This window comes from Schistocerca cancellata, chromosome 2, assembly GCF_023864275.1.
Source record: "Schistocerca cancellata isolate TAMUIC-IGC-003103 chromosome 2, iqSchCanc2.1, whole genome shotgun sequence".
Taxonomy (NCBI): domain Eukaryota; kingdom Metazoa; phylum Arthropoda; class Insecta; order Orthoptera; family Acrididae; genus Schistocerca; species Schistocerca cancellata.
The window spans coordinates 204,830,919-204,848,699 of record NC_064627.1 but is presented as its reverse complement, the minus strand read 5'-3'; the positions used below and the strand labels follow the sequence as shown (position 1 = coordinate 204,848,699).

Here is a 17,781-nt window from a genome sequence, read left to right as displayed (position 1 = left end):
GGAATGTAGTCGAATTAAATCGGGTGATGTTAAGGGAATTAGATTAGGAAATGAGATGCTTGAAGTAGTAACTGAGTTTTGCTATTTGGGGAGCAAAATAACTAATGATGGTCGAAGTAGAGAGGAAATAAAAAGTAGACTGGCAATGGCAAGGGAAGCGTTTCTGAAGAAGAGAAATTTGTTAACATCAAGTATAGATTTAAGTGCCAGGAAGTCGTTTCTGAAAATATTTGTATGGAGTGTAGCAATGTATGGAACTGAAACGTGGACGATAAATAGTTTAGACAAGAGAATACAAGCTTTTGAAATGTGGTGCTACAGAAGAATGCTGAAGATTAGATGGGTGGATCACATAATTAGTGAGGAGGTACTGAATAGAACTGGGGAGAAGAGAAGTTTGTGGCACAACTTGACTAGAAGAAGGGATCGATTGGTAGGACATATTCTGAGGCATCAAGGGATCACCAATTTAGTAGTGGAGGGCAGTGTGGAGGGTAAAAATCGTAGAGGAACACCAAGAGATGAATACACTATACAGATTCAGAAGGATGTAGGTTGCACTAGGTACTGGGAGATGAAGCTTACACAGGATAGAGTAGCACGGAGAGGTGCATGAAACCAGTCTCTGGACTGAAGAGCACAACAGCATCGATAATTTAATTAGAACTTTTTCAATGATATTCATTATTTCTGATATTATCTATCACCTGTCCCCTATATCAACAGAGATTCTGCTTCGCCTGGATTCGAGAAGTCCTTGTCAGCATATCAGAAGTATATAGCATCAGATGTCCACGCACAGGTCAAGAAATTCCCCAAATTATGGGATGGCAGTTTATGAGCACACAGCTGGCGACCGACGTGTGTTCCAATCGGTACAGACCAGGCTAATTTACTGGACAAGACAATGGGACTTCGCTATAATACCCCTCAAACCACTGTAGCACGCTTTTGACCTTGCAACACGGACAGTTATCCTACTGGAAGATGTCATCACCGTAGGGGGAGAGTTCAAGCATGAAGCGATGCAGGTAGTCCACAATGTTTTCGTAGTGGACTGCGGTCATGATGCCTTCGATTATCTCCACAGATCCCATGGAAGCCCAACTATGTACCCCACAGCATAATTCCACCCTCGCCAGCCTGTATCTGTGGCGCAATGCATGTGTCGTGCAGCCATTCGCCTGGGTGACGGCGTGTAAGGAGGCAACCATATCGACTTAATATAACAGAAGTAATTCATTCGACAGGCAAAACGTTTCTATTGATCCACGGCGAAAACTTTGTTCCCACTGGAATCATAACCGATGATGTTGGGTGAATACAGGAACAGACAGGGATCGTGTTATGTGGAGCTGCGTGTTCAGAAACGGACGGCCTACTCGTGGTTTCACCCTCCTTCAACCACTTTCCGTAGGTGCTCACGATAGCAGGTACAACAGGCGATCAGCTTCACCGTTTCAGAGATTCTCGTTTCAGAGATTCTCGTTTCAGAGATTCTCGTTTCAGAGATTCTCGTTTCAGAGATTCTCGTTTCAGAGATTCTCGTTTCAGAGATTCTCGTTTCAGAGATTCTCGTTTCAGAGATTCTCGTTTCAGAGATTCTCGTTTCAGAGATTCTCGTTTCAGAGATTCTCGTTTCAGAGATTCTCGTTTCAGAGATTCTCGTTTCAGAGATTCTCGTTTCAGAGATTCTCGTTTCAGAGATTCTCGTTTCAGAGATTCTCGTTTCAGAGATTCTCGTTTCAGAGATTCTCGTTTCAGAGATTCTCGTTTCAGAGATTCTCGTTTCAGAGATTCTCGTTTCAGAGATTCTCGTTTCAGAGATTCTCGTTTCAGAGATTCTCGTTTCAGAGATTCTCGTTTCAGAGATTCTCGTTTCAGAGATTCTCGTTTCAGAGATTCTCGTTTCAGAGATTCTCGTTTCAGAGATTCTCGTTTCAGAGATTCTCGTTTCAGAGATTCTCGTTTCAGAGATTCTCGTTTCAGAGATTCTCGTTTCAGAGATTCTCGTTTCAGAGATTCTCGTTTCAGAGATTCTCGTTCAGAGATTCTCGTTTCAGAGATTCTCGTTTCAGAGATTCTCGTTCAGAGATTCTCGTTCAGAGATTCTCGTTCAGAGATTCTCGTTCAGAGATTCTCGTTCAGAGATTCTCGTTCAGAGATTCTCGTTCAGAGATTCTCGTTCAGAGATTCTCGTTCAGAGATTCTCGTTCAGAGATTCTCGTTCAGAGATTCTCGTTCAGAGATTCTCGTTCAGAGATTCTCGTTCAGAGATTCTCGTTCAGAGATTCTCGTTCAGAGATTCTCGTTCAGAGATTCTCGTTCAGAGATTCTCGTTCAGAGATTCTCGTTCAGAGATTCTCGTTCAGAGATTCTCGTTCAGAGATTCTCGTTCAGAGATTCTCGTTCAGAGATTCTCGTTCAGAGATTCTCGTTCAGAGATTCTCGTTCAGAGATTCTCGTTCAGAGATTCTCGTTCAGAGATTCTCGTTTCCAGACGTAGCACCATATCAATGTGCCCTTTCTCAAAACACATCAGTGGATTTCCGCCTTTGCGGACCGTATCTTCGCTATAACGACCGCCCATTCGTCTCTTCCGCTTAAATTCTTTCCTTACTACGTTATGAATCTGCAACACCACCAGGAGGCATTCAGTCTGACACTGGCCAGTGGTCATAATGTTCTGGCTCATCAGTTTATAGGAGACTTTGAAATCAGGTTATGTCTTCGTCTATAGATAGCTACGGCGAAATATGGTGGAGGCAGTTCTGTCCATTTGAGTGGTTTATGAGCAGTGCGTCCTACCTGCTGGCCGAACATTTTTGAATCAGTCTCCCGCAGGGTAAATTTGCGCCAGTTTCCATACAGAAAGTGACCGGTTCCGAAGGGCAGCGATGCGTTTGAGACAACTTAATTACAGCGTCATTCAACTTTTAAAAAATATGGATCTTTTATTACACAGCACTGGAATCTCAGCACTGTTCATGATGCGCGTAAGTTATGCACAGAAGAGAACATTCCATTAATAAATATCTAAGAAGTGCCATTAGTCTTATTTCGAACTAAGTTTTCGAGTTTATGACTTCGTTTTTATGCCTTTCCGATATTAATTGTCGAACGTACAGAGTGAAAACTTGCTTTGCAGAGCACGGTATTTAAAGCCTGAATATTTGTACCCTGGTCCCTACCGACCACTGGAGGGCGTTCCAGCTTTCGTTGTGAGCAATAGGGGTTTTTAAAAACTTTTCTGTAAGTTTTCACAAAATCTTGACAAGGCATATGGTAATTATTATAAGCTTTAAATTTGCCGAAAGCCTGCATTATAATTTTTTATAATTTAAAAGTTACTTCCTACTTTATGAATCACCATTACTGTGGAACCAGTGGGCGATTAGAAAATTATACTATGAATAGAGATATAGAAGTGGGCGGCAGGAAAAAAGGTAGACTACCCCTGGTCTACATAGTTGGTATAGGTAGGACGTGCAGCTAAAGGAAGACGTCCAAACAGACAAGCACGCACTTTTATCTAAATGAAGGACTTACCTGTCGCAGCATGAATGGAGAGCTATTGTTAACAGCAACAGATCGAATATTGTGACGCAGATGACGGAAAATGGTCGCCAAATTTTCCTACAGCTTCGCACATTACACCCGACTGACATGATCAGAGTTAATTTAAGATGAATGAAGCTTTAGACAGCCACTTATTTATCGCTTGCACGTTATTTTCAGTGTGATACGACTCTTACCCAGAGACATGTGAGCGTAGATTAGCTAAGATCACACCCTACATACTCTGATTTCGGAACAGACTAAGTGGTAGAAGCCGAGCAGTGGTCCGCAATGAGGAAGTCAGGGTTCTCTCTCCGCTGCTAATGATATGCAGTGGACGATTATTACAGCTCATAGACAATTTAGGTAAGAAACCTGCAAACATTTAACATGCGATTTAGATAAGTAAAAACAAAACTACCTACATGCACCATGATCTCTGTGCGCACGTCAGCTGCAATGTTGTCTATTGACATCAATGTGTAAGAAAGAACACGAATTTTGCGGAGGATTGAGTTTTTGAAGTAACACAGCCTCGAACGCTGTGGCCATAACAGGCTGATCAGACAAGATCCAATCATCTCATCAGTGTTAATTCCAATCTGGACAAAATATGGCGCTATGTTTGGCAGCTAGCTATCAATTTAAAAGTACGTAAATTTTCTAGTACAGTTTAACGCTTCCTTACGATTACAAAACATTTAGATGTCAAGTGTTGGAATAATTTTTAAGTGAGATATCCATATTAGGTTGGAAGAGGAATCTTAGATCTTAGATCTTAATTTATATTATGAAGGACAGAGCGAATAACTGCACACTTGTTTCGCTGGATCAGTGCTGTAGAATCTCAACGCAGTCCCGCATTGAATCTTTCTTCGAAATTTCCACCAGGATGATTTCAGGGCGGAGTTTCCCCTCTGTCCATAAGGCGTTGCTCTTTGAAACTAAGGTAATATTACACAAATAACAGAGAGGGCTTAAGCAATTCCATTTTCTCCCATCCTCCCTCATGAATGGAACGGAAAGTAACCTCTACATACACTACTGATCAAAGTGTCCAGACAAACAATGGGTATGTCCAATATTTGCCTTTGTTTGCTTGAACTCTTCTGGAGGCATTTTCGAAGAGATGTCTAAAGGTGTGTGGAGGAATGGCAGCCCATTCTTCCCAAGAGCCGAAACTAAGGAAGGTAGTGACAATGGTCACTGGGGTATGGAGCGGAATCTGCTTTCTACCTTATTCCGAAGGTATTCCGTTGGGTCCACGTCTGAAATCTGGGCGGGTCCATCCATTTCAAAAATTGTTTTCCACAAACCACCTCACAGATGCTGCTTCCAACGCCTCACAGATATTGCTGTATGACTGGATGCGTTGTCATGTTAATAAAGACATGTCTCTGAACTGTGACACTACTGTGTAGAGTAAGCAAAGCTGTAAAATGTGTTGTCCTGCATTTGGCGTTTTCTGAAGGGCAATAAAGACACGACAAGCTAACAAACACCACCCGATCGCCTAACGTCACTTTCTCGATACTTCACTGTTGTGACAACAAACGACGGCAGATAACGTTCCCCAGGAATTCATCATGTCTGAACCCTTCAATCGGATTCCCCAAAGGCACAATGTGATTCATCACTCCAGATCATCCGTTTCCAGTCATCCATTGTCCAGTGGTGTCGCTCTTTACACAATCTCAAGCGGCACTTTGCAGTGACTACAGAGATGTGTGGGTTATGAGGAGCTTCTCAACCACTGTATCCGTATCCCATTCTTTTTAGCTGCTTACGAACCGTAATGGCGCTGGACTGACTGCTGGTAGCACTGTGGAACTCACAAGTGATCCATTCCGTTAATTTCATGCAATTTTTTTTTTCAATCACCCATCAGAGTTTTCGACGATCCTGTCTCAGCACATATCTGCCTGGTCTTTGTTCAGATGTGGTTATTCCTTTGCGTTTCTAGTTCGCAATCACATCATTCGACTTTGGCAGCTTTAGACAGGTTGAAATTTGTTACTCGGGCAACGTCCAATGACTGGTTCATGTTCGAAGTCAGTTCTGCGGACCAGCCCATTCTGCTGTTAACCCCTGTACTGACAACACCGTACTGCCGCCTCATTTTATCCTGGTGAGTCTGCTTGCGGTGCAACCTAGCGGGCAATTCCGCTTTTCGTAGGATGTCCTGATACTTTTGATCAGATGACGTGGCAGGGGACGCTTTTTATTATATCTTACACTGTCTTATAAACCACATCTAATTATAGGTCCGTGACGCTTCATTCAGTGCAGGATAGCGCAGTGATCAGCTGTAGACCATCGCGCAAACCACTGCAGCATTTGCTTGAAATTTACGTGTATGGCTTGTGGGAGATTCTACACCTCTAGCCACAGTTTTAGTTGTCTCAGTTCAAGAGCTAAGTGGCCGATTGTCCACCGTTACCCAGTTATTTCTTGTATTTGATAAATATAATGATAACTATACCGTAAAAACTTTGTGCATTTACATGTTTTCAGAAGCCGAACTGGGTGGAGCAGTGGCTAGCACACTGCACTCCCATCATGGAGAGTTGAACTTCGATTACCTTTCCTGTCAAATCGCTTAGGGCCAAAGAGATGAATCGACTTAGATAAATACTGCTGGTTTCCTTCCTCAATCTTCCCTACTCCGGACTTCAGTTTTAACGACATCGTCGTCGACCGAACGTTACATCAACACAAGTCATAAAAGGGCATTTCATTGACGAAGCTGTCATTTGTAGTCAGCTTATTCACCTAGAGAGGCTTCCGATGTGATTATGGCCGCACGACGGGAGTTAACAGACCTTGAACGCGGAATGATAGTTTGAGCTAGACGAATGGGACTTTCTATTGCAGAAGTCGTTAGGGAATTCAACATTCCGAGGTCCACGGTGTCAAGCGTGTGTCGGAAACACCAAATTTTCGACATTAACTTTCCCCACGTGGAACGCAATGGCCTATGGTCTTCACTTAACGTCCGAGAGCAGTGGCGTTTGCTTTCAGTTTCAGTGCTGACAGACTTACCACTGCGTGAAGTAATCGCAAAAGTATGTGAGACTTTAGATGAACGTATCATGTACGAATCCGTTAGGATAGTACAGCAAAATTTGGCGTCAATGGACTATGGCAGCAGTCGATAGACCCGAATGTCTTTGCTAATAGCACGATATCGCCTGCAGCGCCTCTCTTGAGCTCATGACCATGTCGGTTGGACCCTAGACGACTGGAAAACCGCGGTCCGGTCAGATGAGTCCCCATTTCAGTTAGTAAAAACTGGTGGTAGGGTTCGAATGTGTCGCAGACCCCCACGAAACCATGGACCAAAGTTGCCAACAAGGCACTCAGCGAGCTGGTGGTGGCTCTATAATGGTGTGAGCTGTGTTTACATGGAATGCACTGGGTCCTCTCGTCCAACAGAAGCAATTATTGACTTGACTTGTGACTTGTTATGTTTGGCTACTTTGAGACCATCAGCAGGCAACAACGATGGAATTTTTGTAACAGATGATAATGTGACATGTCACTGGGCCAAGATTGTTCGATACTGGTTTGAACAACGTGCTGGACAAATCGAGCGAATGATTTGGCCACCTAGATCGCCAGACATGAATTCCGGCCAACATTTATGGGACATAATCAAGATGTCGGTTCGTGCACAACATCCAGCACCGGCAACCCTTCCGCAGTTATGGCTCAGTATTTCTTCTGGAGTTCCAATGACTTCTTGAGGCCATGCCACGTCGAGATGCTGCGCTACGTCGGGCAGAAGTGGTTCGACACCATATTGAGAGGTGTCATGACTTGTCAGTGTGTATCTGGGGCCGTTCTCCGCAAACCACTGAAGTTCATAGCAGTAGTCACGAAGTTCCAGATTTTACTGTGTATTCCCGCTCCAATAGTGTACGGAGCGCGGGAAGAATGACTGCTTAAATGTCAGTGCGTGGAGTAAGTCGTCTATTCTCGTCTTCGTTATTCTTATGCGAGCGATACGTCGCAGGGTTAAAGAACACCTCTGGATTCTTCACTTACCATTTGTTGTTGAAACTTTTGAAGTAGGCTTCCGTGTGATAGTTTGCGTCTTTCTTTAGGTGCCTGCTAGTTCTCTCAGCTTTTCAGTGACGCTATCCCACGGTTCGAACAAACCTGTGACCATTCATACTGCCACTCTGTATAGAGTGATCAGAAAACCTAAAAAGCTTTTAAGGATGTTGCAATGTAGGTTGCGCTGAGAACCGATTGTTAAGAAAAAATTAGGTACGTCTCGCCGGTTCCGCGTTAATTAACATTGAAGTCAGCCGATCAGACCGTTGCGTACGCTGATTCAAGCGGCGCGCCAGATACGATATCTCAGTTGTCAAAGTGTGGATCAGAGCTGGGCAACCGGCGGCTAGAGGGTCGGATCTGGCCAGCGAGAGAGCGGCAGGCGCTCGCATTGCATGTATTTGGTGCTACTGAAACCCATACCTGTGCTACCAGTCATCCTAAGTATTTTAGGACAAACATTTAAAAATGCTTCTTGGTTGTATTTGTGGATATTAACACAATGAATTTGGAAGACACTAACGAGCTTCCTCTAGCCAAAAATAACCAAGTTAGTTGTAATTACTTGTCAACTAAATTGCCTACCTCATTACCGTATTTTGTTGTGTGTATCCTCTCTCGTATTGACGTTAAATAATCCATACCCACTATCGACATATTAGAAAACTGGAACTGTTGACACGTAAGGTATTTTACAATGAATTAGTTGTCACTAGTGACTTCTAGGCGTTTATTTTTCCGCGGTATTTCAAGGTCCTCTCATCCCATTTTCATTTATTTACGTATCGTGAATATTGTTTCTTTATTAACGGCGTTGCAGAAGTTCGCAGTGGAATTTTTTTAAAACCGCTATTGTAAAACTTAAGAAGTTCGACGCATCGTGACATGGCCCGCGAGCTTAAGGACATATTAGAACCAGGCCTGCGGGTCACCGAAGGTTGCCCACGCCTTGGCGTAGAGAACAGCATACTAGACTACTCAGGTTTTGGCGTGGGTTCGATTCTTACTACCGTCCCTGTCGAGTGTGTCTCTCTCTCTCTCTCTCTCTCTCTCTCTCTCTCTCTCTCTCTCTCTCTCTCTCTCTCCCCCCTCTCCCTCTCCCTCCCGGCGACACCGTCTCTGGCGGGACGATAGTGCCGGCCTGACTGGCTGGAACGCTAATTGACTCAAACTGCGCAACTTATCTAATTTTTTCTTAACAATTATTTCTAAGCAGAACCTACCATACAACACCCTTACATGCTCTCCAGTATGTTTCTGATCAGCCTGTATATTCAGTATCTCTTATTAGTTCTACTTCGTATGGTTCCTACGCACTTCAGCAATACTGTAGGATGGGATACACAAATGATTTTAAAATAGCCTACTGATTTCCCAGTATCCTGCCAGTGAACTGAAGTCTGCTATCTGCTTTATCCCTGGGTCTATGCTGTCCTTCCGTTTTGCATCCCTGCAAGTTGTTACCACTAGTTATTTGATTTTACCGATTCCATTTGTGGCTCATTGCCATTGTATAGCACTTTTTTGCATTTTGGAGAGTGCACTATTTGTAATTTCCGATAATTTTAGATGAGTTGCCACTCTTAATGTTTCGCAATCTTTTGAAGATTTTACTTCATATTTATGAAGCTTACTTGATCGTAATCAAGTACTTCTCCAAAAATTGAAGTTACTGTCAATACTGTGACAGGTCATTAAAATAACTAGAACATTAAGGGTCCCTCTACATTTCCTTGCACCAAACCTTGTATCAGTTCTTTCGGAAAATCGACATACCAGATAGTATGCTGTGTCTACGAATAGATCCTCAACCCAGAACAAAATTTTGTTTGATAACACATATGATCGCACTTTAAACGTTGAGAGATGCAGAGCTGATTTTTTTCTGGTGCCAACATTTACAGAGCCTCCTGACTGACTTGATCCAAGGCTTTCAAGACTTAATCCAGTTCCTTCCTTGATGTCTTTAAAATGTAAACACTGAACACAAATTATAAAAACATTACAATTTATAAGGCTACATTAAAGAAGAACCAGTTACAAATAACATGCGCCATCACGACGTGTGCCGGTAACTGGTCACACACATTTGATGCACTAAACATCAATTATTAAAACAAAATCTCCTGTTTCTTACAAGGTATCATGGATAAAATATGAATGTGTTATAAAAGAGAGAGAGAGAGAGAGAGATAGATAGATTATGCCAACAAATAAGTATGTGCTACCTTTCTAGTGGCTTAACGAACTTTACTGTCGCCAGGGGCACGACACTTTACTGGCATGTGTACCAGTTTCTTTGGCTCTCCAGTGTATATGGCCTGATGTCGCAAGGACTGCGCATAGAAATTGGCATATAATAACTTTATTCATGTTTTTAAGTTTAGGAAGGCGTCATGTGATAGGTGATTTTGTTTTAATAAGAAATATTTAGCGCATCAAACGAAAGGTGGTAAGGGGTTCGATTCCGTAACCCAGGCGTTGTACGATATGGTACGGTACGCATTGGTCGCAAAATGTGCTGTGCTGTTTGTGTCAGTGGCACTTATGGTCATTTTCTCTCATAGTGAAAGGCATAGAATGTACTACTAGCACACGTATGTTGCGCGCATTGGTAATCTTTTGATACACTTATTCAAATGTTTATTTGCACACGTCCTGATTAGCATATTATTTGTAACAGGCTTTTTTGTAGTGTAGCCATACGCTGTGATATTCTACCGGCATTTTTATATAAATACTTTTACCTTTAATTTTACATATGTACCATCAATATAAAGATAACGTGTTGGCTTTAAATGCGGTCTTCGTGCCATGGATGATTACGTCGGGCAATGCTCAATTTGGTGCTGTTTGATGTTTGTTTATTGCGTAACTGCAGTTATCAAAGGTTGCATAAATTGATTTGAAAAAGATGTGACTCTTCTGTCTTCCATCTTATGTCTTTGGACAGTATGTTGATAACATACACTGTAAGGAAAGCAAATTTTTGATTTTAGCACCGACTCCCTGTATGGAATTCTCGGTACTGTACCCTACAATAAAAATGTAAGGTTGTACACAGGGGAGGCGAACTTTGTCGTCACCTCCTGGCTTTGGATCATTTGGCTGCTACGGTATTTTGTGAAACAAAATTGTTAACAGTTCCTCTAATGTAAAATTGAAAATTTTTTACTTTTTAAAAGTTATCAGTAAATGGCAGTGGGTGAAGCAACACCATAGAAAACTAATAGACAGCCGACAGCTACGAAGGTATCCTGTTGAATACTGGAAGTAATGTTTATCAATTTGGTTGTGTGAGGTGCAACTGTCGACACAGGCTAATATCGGAGTACTTACTGCCCACAGTTTGCCTTTGTACAGAAAGTATTTGGAACCATCTGCACGATATTGTACGACTCGTTAGGTTAATGACGAGGTATCATAAGTAATCATTTAAGTACCTGCAATATTTACATTCATACTGTATGAACACTGTTGTACGACACGTTTTACTTTTTTACGTATGTGGTTTGGGAATGGACGTGTCAGCCCGAAACGGATAACCACTGCATCAAAAATTGTATATTCAAGCAACTGAGAGACAAAATGAAGACATTACCAAATTTCCTCAGTACTAACATCTGCCAGATCAGCACAGCAACTCCCACAAACTTGATAAACTTTATGAACCGTGAAAGCTTTGAACTAGTAATAGTCTCAACTGATTCAATTCATGGATAACAAGTTCAATTAGGATGGGAGAGCTGCTTAGCTGCTGAAATACCTAAAGAAATATTCATTTGCAGTATTGCATTCGAACCTACGGATCAGTTAATAGATCTAACACCAGGAATATGATCAGAAGTCATGAAGACTAAGTTGCTCAGTTTTTCTCAGAAATTTGTCAATTATTCAGTAACAAATTGCTTGCCGGCTACCATAAGAATATTCTGTCAGTAAATTACGGTTTAAGACATACCTGAAGGACTTCGTAGAGGCCAACACTCTGTAGTATGTATTGTTCCAACGAAAGTCACAGATCTACTGACCATTTCATTTCACAAAACACGAATGTTACCTAACTATTTCGGTTAAGTTCCAGTCCTTTGATGAGATAAGTGTAGGTATGCCTTTTAAGTCTTTCAACGATCCTCGACTACAGTAGCGTAAAATTTATCTTACGTAAATATGTATACATTTCAATGCTTATAATCTAACGCATGAAAAAGAAATATATAGGATTCACTATTTCCGCATCGCTGAGGACATGACGCTCGGGTGGAGCATTAACATATCATCGTAATCATGTATTTATCTTCCACACCTGTCTTGTTACCGATCTATGGATTTAAGTGTGTACACCAATCTGGCTATTTTACACGGCTTTACGGAACGCTCACACGTGTCTATGCGATGGCTGGATCAGTTCTAACACGTCTAGGTAGGTTTCGGTTCTACCTGCGTAATTTGTCGTCTACTAACCGCTGTTTGCAATGATTTTATTCCGATTTAACACGTATCTCGGTACCACTTATGAAAACCACGAGGACTAACTGAAGGAAAGAACTACCGTCTTACGATTAGTCTTGAGACCTGTACAGCGTGTAACGAAAATTTATGTTTATTACCTCTTGCAGGCTCGGAAAGCTGAACTGCCCATTTCACACTTTCTTTTCCTCTCTTCTTATAGCTGGCTTTTTCCATCGAGGGACAACTCTTGTACCAGAGGACTCGCCGTTAGCGCCAAAACAGAGTGCAGGGATTCCACGCTTCAGACAGACGGCAGGCAGCCACGAACGTTACATTTAAATTAGTAGCAGGGATGCTGCGGGTCCAAACGGCTGAGATGACAAGTCAGCGTCCGCATTGTAGTGGTCCACTATTGTTAGATGCGCATCTCTATGTAGGCTGCTGTAACGGATGCTGCAAATTTAAGTGCTTGGCTGATGGGTACGTTTTGCACGTAACCTCCGACCCCTCCCTCTCCCCCATCAAAAATTTTTCCCTTCGCGCTAGTTACTGCCCGTATTCGTCTTTCGGGCGCTTGAGTTTCTCTTGGCGATCGAAATGTTGCACGCGCGACACAGCAATACTTTATATGCTCCATTAATTTCGAGCTCCGAGCTGCGTCATGTGAGCGCCTTCAGAGAAGTCGAATTAAATTTTTTATCATTTAAAGCCATCTCTCATAGAATCAGCTGCTTACCGTGATTTACCATATTATCTCTTGCCATCATATTCGACAGCAAAATAAAGTATGACAATTGTGTCAAAACTTACATTTTTGAAAGTTCGAAACAAGGCCCCCGGAGTAGACAACATTCCATTGGAACTACTGACGGCCTTGGGAGACAGAACTCTACCATCTGGTGAGCAAGATGTATTAAACAGGCGAAATACCCTCAGACTTCAAGAAGAGTATAATAATTCCAATCCCAAAGAAAGCAGGTGTTGACAGATGTGAAAATTACCGAACTATCAGTTTAATAAGCCACAGCTGCAAAATACTAACACGAATTCTTTACAGACGAATGGAAAAACTAGTAGAAGCCGACCTCGGGGAAGATCAGTTTGGATTCCGTAGATATACTGGAACACGTGAGGCAATACTGACCTTACGACTCATCTTAGAACAAAGATAAAGGAAAGGCAAACCTACGTTTCTACCATTTGTAGACTTTGAGAAAGCGTTTGACAATGTTGACTGGAATACTCTTTCAAATTCTAAAGGTGGCAGGGGTAAAATACAGGGAGCGAAAGGCTATTTACAATTTGTACAGAAACCAGATGGCAGTTTTAAGAGTCGAGGGGCATGAAAGGGAAGCAGTGATTGAGAAGGGAGTGAGACAGGGTTGTAGCCTCTCCCCGATGTTATTCAATCTGTATATTGAGCAAGCAGTAAAGGAAACAAAAGAAAAATTCGGAGTAGGTATTAAAATCCATGGAGAAGAAATAAAAACTTTGAGGTTCGCCGATGACATTGTAATTCTGTCAGAGACAGCAAAGGACTTGGAAGAGCAGTTGAACGGAATGGACATTGTCTTGAAGGGAGGATATAAGATGAACATCAACAAAAGCAAAACGAGGATAATGGAATGTAGTCGAATTAAGTCGGGTGATGTTGAGGTATTAGATTAGGAAATGAGACACTTAAAGTAGTAAAGGAGTTTTGCTATTTGGGGAGCAAAATAACTGATGATGGTCGAAGTAGAGAGGATACAAAATGTAGACTGGCAATGGCAAGGAAAGTGTTTCTGAAGAAGAGAAATTTGTTAACATCGAGTATAGATTTAAGTGTCAGGAAGTCATTTGTGAAAGTATTTGTATGGAGTGTAGCCATGTATGGAAGTGAAACATGGACGGTAAATAGTTTGGACAAGAAGAGAATAGAAGCTTTCGAAATGTGGTGCTACAGAAGAATGCTGAAGATTAGATGGGTAGATCACATAACTAATGATGAAGTATTGAATAGAATTGGGGAGAAGAGAAGTTTGTGGCACAACTTGATGAGAAGAAGGGATCGGTTGGTAGGACATGTTCTGAGGCATCAAGGGATCACCAATTTAGTATTGGAGGGCAGCGTAGAGGGTAAAAATCGTAGAGGGAGACCAAGAGATGAATACACCAAGCAGATTCAGAAGGATGTAGGTTGCACTAGGTACTGGGAGATATAGAAGCTTGCACAGGATAGAGTAGCATGGAGAGCTGCATCAAACGAGTCTCAGGACTGAAGACCACAACAACAAATACCGTAGAAAAACTGTGCTTCTGGCCTGACCAGTAAGCCTAGTGAGTCCAGTAATTTCTTACTGCACACATGAGAGCTTTTAGATTGTATTCTTGTTCTGGCGAGAAGATACTGAATTATGTCCACGGAAAAAGTTAACGCATTTCAGTAGCATGTCAGTTTCGGAAGTGCTGACCGTAACGTTTTAATGTGTCAAAAAGGTGAAACAGTATCATTTGCGCATCACGAATTGGACTCAGCTACTTTACAGCCACTTTTCCATTTCTCTCTCTCAGTGTGACAATGGTCACTGATTCCTGCATTTTCGATTGAACAATTAATCCGCTTCAGTTGCCAGTGATATCTTATTTATGACACATCCGGTTTCGAAGCCTAATGCGTTATCTTGAGTGCCACCAAATAATTACGGAGACTAATGTAGCGGTCGGGACAGTCAATCACGGGATCCCACCCACGCCAAACGAACGCGTGGGAGTTTAGGACCAGCAACCGCGGCGTCCGCCTTGACAGCGCAACACGGAATTTGACGTAAGTGCGACCTCTCCCTCCATGACACTGGCCCGACCTCCAGATATGTATGTCTCAGTTATTTGATGCTACCTGAAGATTAGGCATCGAAGCCAGTCGTGAAATGAATGAGTTACTGTCAACTGAAGCGTTTCTCAGTTGCGGATGTTCGCATGATCAAAAATTTTTTACCATCGTTTTCGATTATGTTTTGTGACTTGGTCACTGGGATATATGCATCTCGCCACAATTTTAGTTTGTACAAGAATATCTCCAAGTAACAATTTGTACGGTGGCAGTTCTCTTATTTTTAGTTCAGAGCAAGTTCTCTACATCAAATTTAACACTAAGCGCGCATTATTTACCAATGGGAACGAGGCCCATTTTGGAGCCGTATCCAATTAAAGAGGCGTATGATTATCGTTGGCAAAGACTGAGTCATTACTTTCAGGGTCTCTTCTCGCTAGACTACAAGTCAATATTTTGTCTCTTACCTTTTTTAGATTTTGCTCCTATTTTCAGCCTGGTAGGCCACGATATGTGTGTACAAGTTTCTTCCATAACCTGAAACAATACGAGTTATGCTGATTGAGTCTCACAAATAAGAATAATGCGTATTTTATGTTACCAATTCTACAGTTTATATATACAATATTAACCTAATTAGGAGAAGTTACTTTTTTTTAGAACCTGTTGCTGAGATACCCGTTAACCAGAAAGAAAACTCTTAAGGGTCAGTACTTTTAAATCACAGCATGAAGGAAGTCCCAGTTTTATCTCACATTTAGATTTTAGAACAGGAAACGGCAGTGCATTATTCGTAGCCTATTCTCTTTCCCATTGGAGTAAATGCTGTAAAGAGGATTTACTCCTGTTATCTATTTTCTGGAGATCTTGAAAGACAGGGGTTTACCAAATTGTTATTAACAATCTGAAGTACATCAACAGTACAGTGCATTACGAACGACAGACATGGCTCAGTACGTCTCATTCCATTCGGCTTACCCTTAATAGCTAACTTCAAAGATTGCTGAAAAACGATCTTGAAAGGGACCAAACTACGAGGTTATCAGCCCCTTCTTCCTTAAAGCAAAGCGAAAATCATTCGACGAGGAGAGGAAGTTCTGCCAGCCTATCTGATCTCTTGCTGTTTTCTTTCGCGTAGTCTGAATATCGTGAAAAGATCCCACAAACTGACCATTGAGGGAATTCACTTTGTCAACTACTTAAATGCACCGTCGAGAGAAACATTTCGGGAAAAATATACTTAAGAAAATGTTTAGTAATGAACTACTGAAGTATACAGCATGTAACATATCGTCTGCTCGTATCTTTAACTTTCTTGAAGTTTAAGTCATGTACATGGCAACACAAATTACGGAACTGGTTTTCCACTAATCTCCCAATATGAGGGTTTCAGGAGCAAGAACAAACAAATGTTTTAAGAGAAGGCCGTTTGAAGTGAATATGCGGCTGGCGGTGGAAACGTAGCGAACAAAAGCGCGGAATGCTGCTGGAGTGAGGCAGGGAAAGAGCGAAGTGGTTTTTTGATAATAGCTTCTAGTCCATTCTGTATAGGGTTAGGATTACAAAATCAAATACGTGTACTGTAGGAGTATGTCTAATAACATGACAATAGCACTGCAGGCAAGCTACGATCAACATAGTAAAACCATTATCGTAGCCAAGAGAGACACGAAGGCAACAACCACGACAGTAGCACGATAGCTCTGCAGATGAGACAATGAGAAAAAATTCAGGTAGTTAAGGAAACCGAAAATATAGCAGTGGAACATGAATCTAGTAGGAAGTGAAGGAAGAGATTGAGAACTAGGAGAATATAGAGACGACTGGGATACGAAGGGGGAAGAGGATTAAATGGGAAGCTGCCTTAAAGAATGTTACACAGCGTAATTTAAACCTCACTAACACTGTATAGGAATTATGATAGGCTGCATACGTGGGGTGACCTGGCGACACCAGATTGGTTCAGATTACCATTATACAATCAAGCATATCTAAGCCAGATTTTGGCCAGCGAAATATTTCCACGGCAAAATATTTCCCGGGCAAAGATTGTCCGACTGAAATTTATTAGTAACTAATTGCAGGTTGTAACAGACGTAGGAAATTAAGGAGATGGAACCTGGAAGTAGGAACCGAATTATAAAAAAGGAAGAGGAAGTACAGGAAACGGAAATATGATACAGTTTGCAGGATCTGAGGAAGTACTGAAAGATCTAATTGAACCAAGGCTCCCCTGGAATAGACGACGTGCTCTCAGAATTATGGAGCTGCTGTTGGAATGCGGGGTGAGGCGCAACTGTGATAATACTGTTTCATATTGTGTGCAAGCTGTATCGTTGGAGCGACACACGCTCTGACGTTAATGAGGTAATAGCATCTGCTTTCTTTGGAATAGAAGTTAACAGGTGTGAAAATTACCTCACCATCAGTTAATAAGTCATGTTTTCAAGAAACGGACGCATTATTTACGGAAGTATAGAAAAATAATAGAATCAGACCTAAATAAGATCAGTTTGTATTTCGGAGAAATGTAGGAACTCCGCGAAGCATTATGGGCTACGCCTTTATCTTGGAAAAAGTTAAAGATTAGAAAGCCTACGTTTAAAGCAGTTTTAGATTTAGCGATAGCTTTTGGCTATGTAGATTGGAATTCACTGTGAAATTTTGAAGGTGGTAGGGGTAAAATGCAGAGCGTGAAAGCTTTATGTAACCTGTACAGAAAGCAGACGGCGGTTAAGAATCGATTGGCGTGAAAGGGAAGCAATGGTTGAAAAGTGACATATGTAGCCTATCCCAGATGTTATTTTATCTGCACATTAAGAAAGCACAATGGAAACCAAAGAAAAATTTGGAGAAGATATTTAAGTTCATGATGTTTGCCGATGACATCTAATTGTCAG

General features: G+C 41.8%; 1 protein-coding gene across 1 annotated transcript in view; it reads right to left on the bottom strand.

Moving 5' to 3' along the window:
- The window catches only part of LOC126152458 (protein bicaudal C homolog 1), a 310,606-nt gene that overhangs the window by 146,202 nt on the left and 146,623 nt on the right, over positions 1 to 17,781 (bottom strand). The window contains exon 2 of the mRNA XM_049916007.1: positions 15,349 to 15,423. Within this exon, the coding sequence (XP_049771964.1) occupies positions 15,349 to 15,423 (75 nt within the window). The remainder of the gene's footprint in view (positions 1 to 15,348; positions 15,424 to 17,781) is intronic.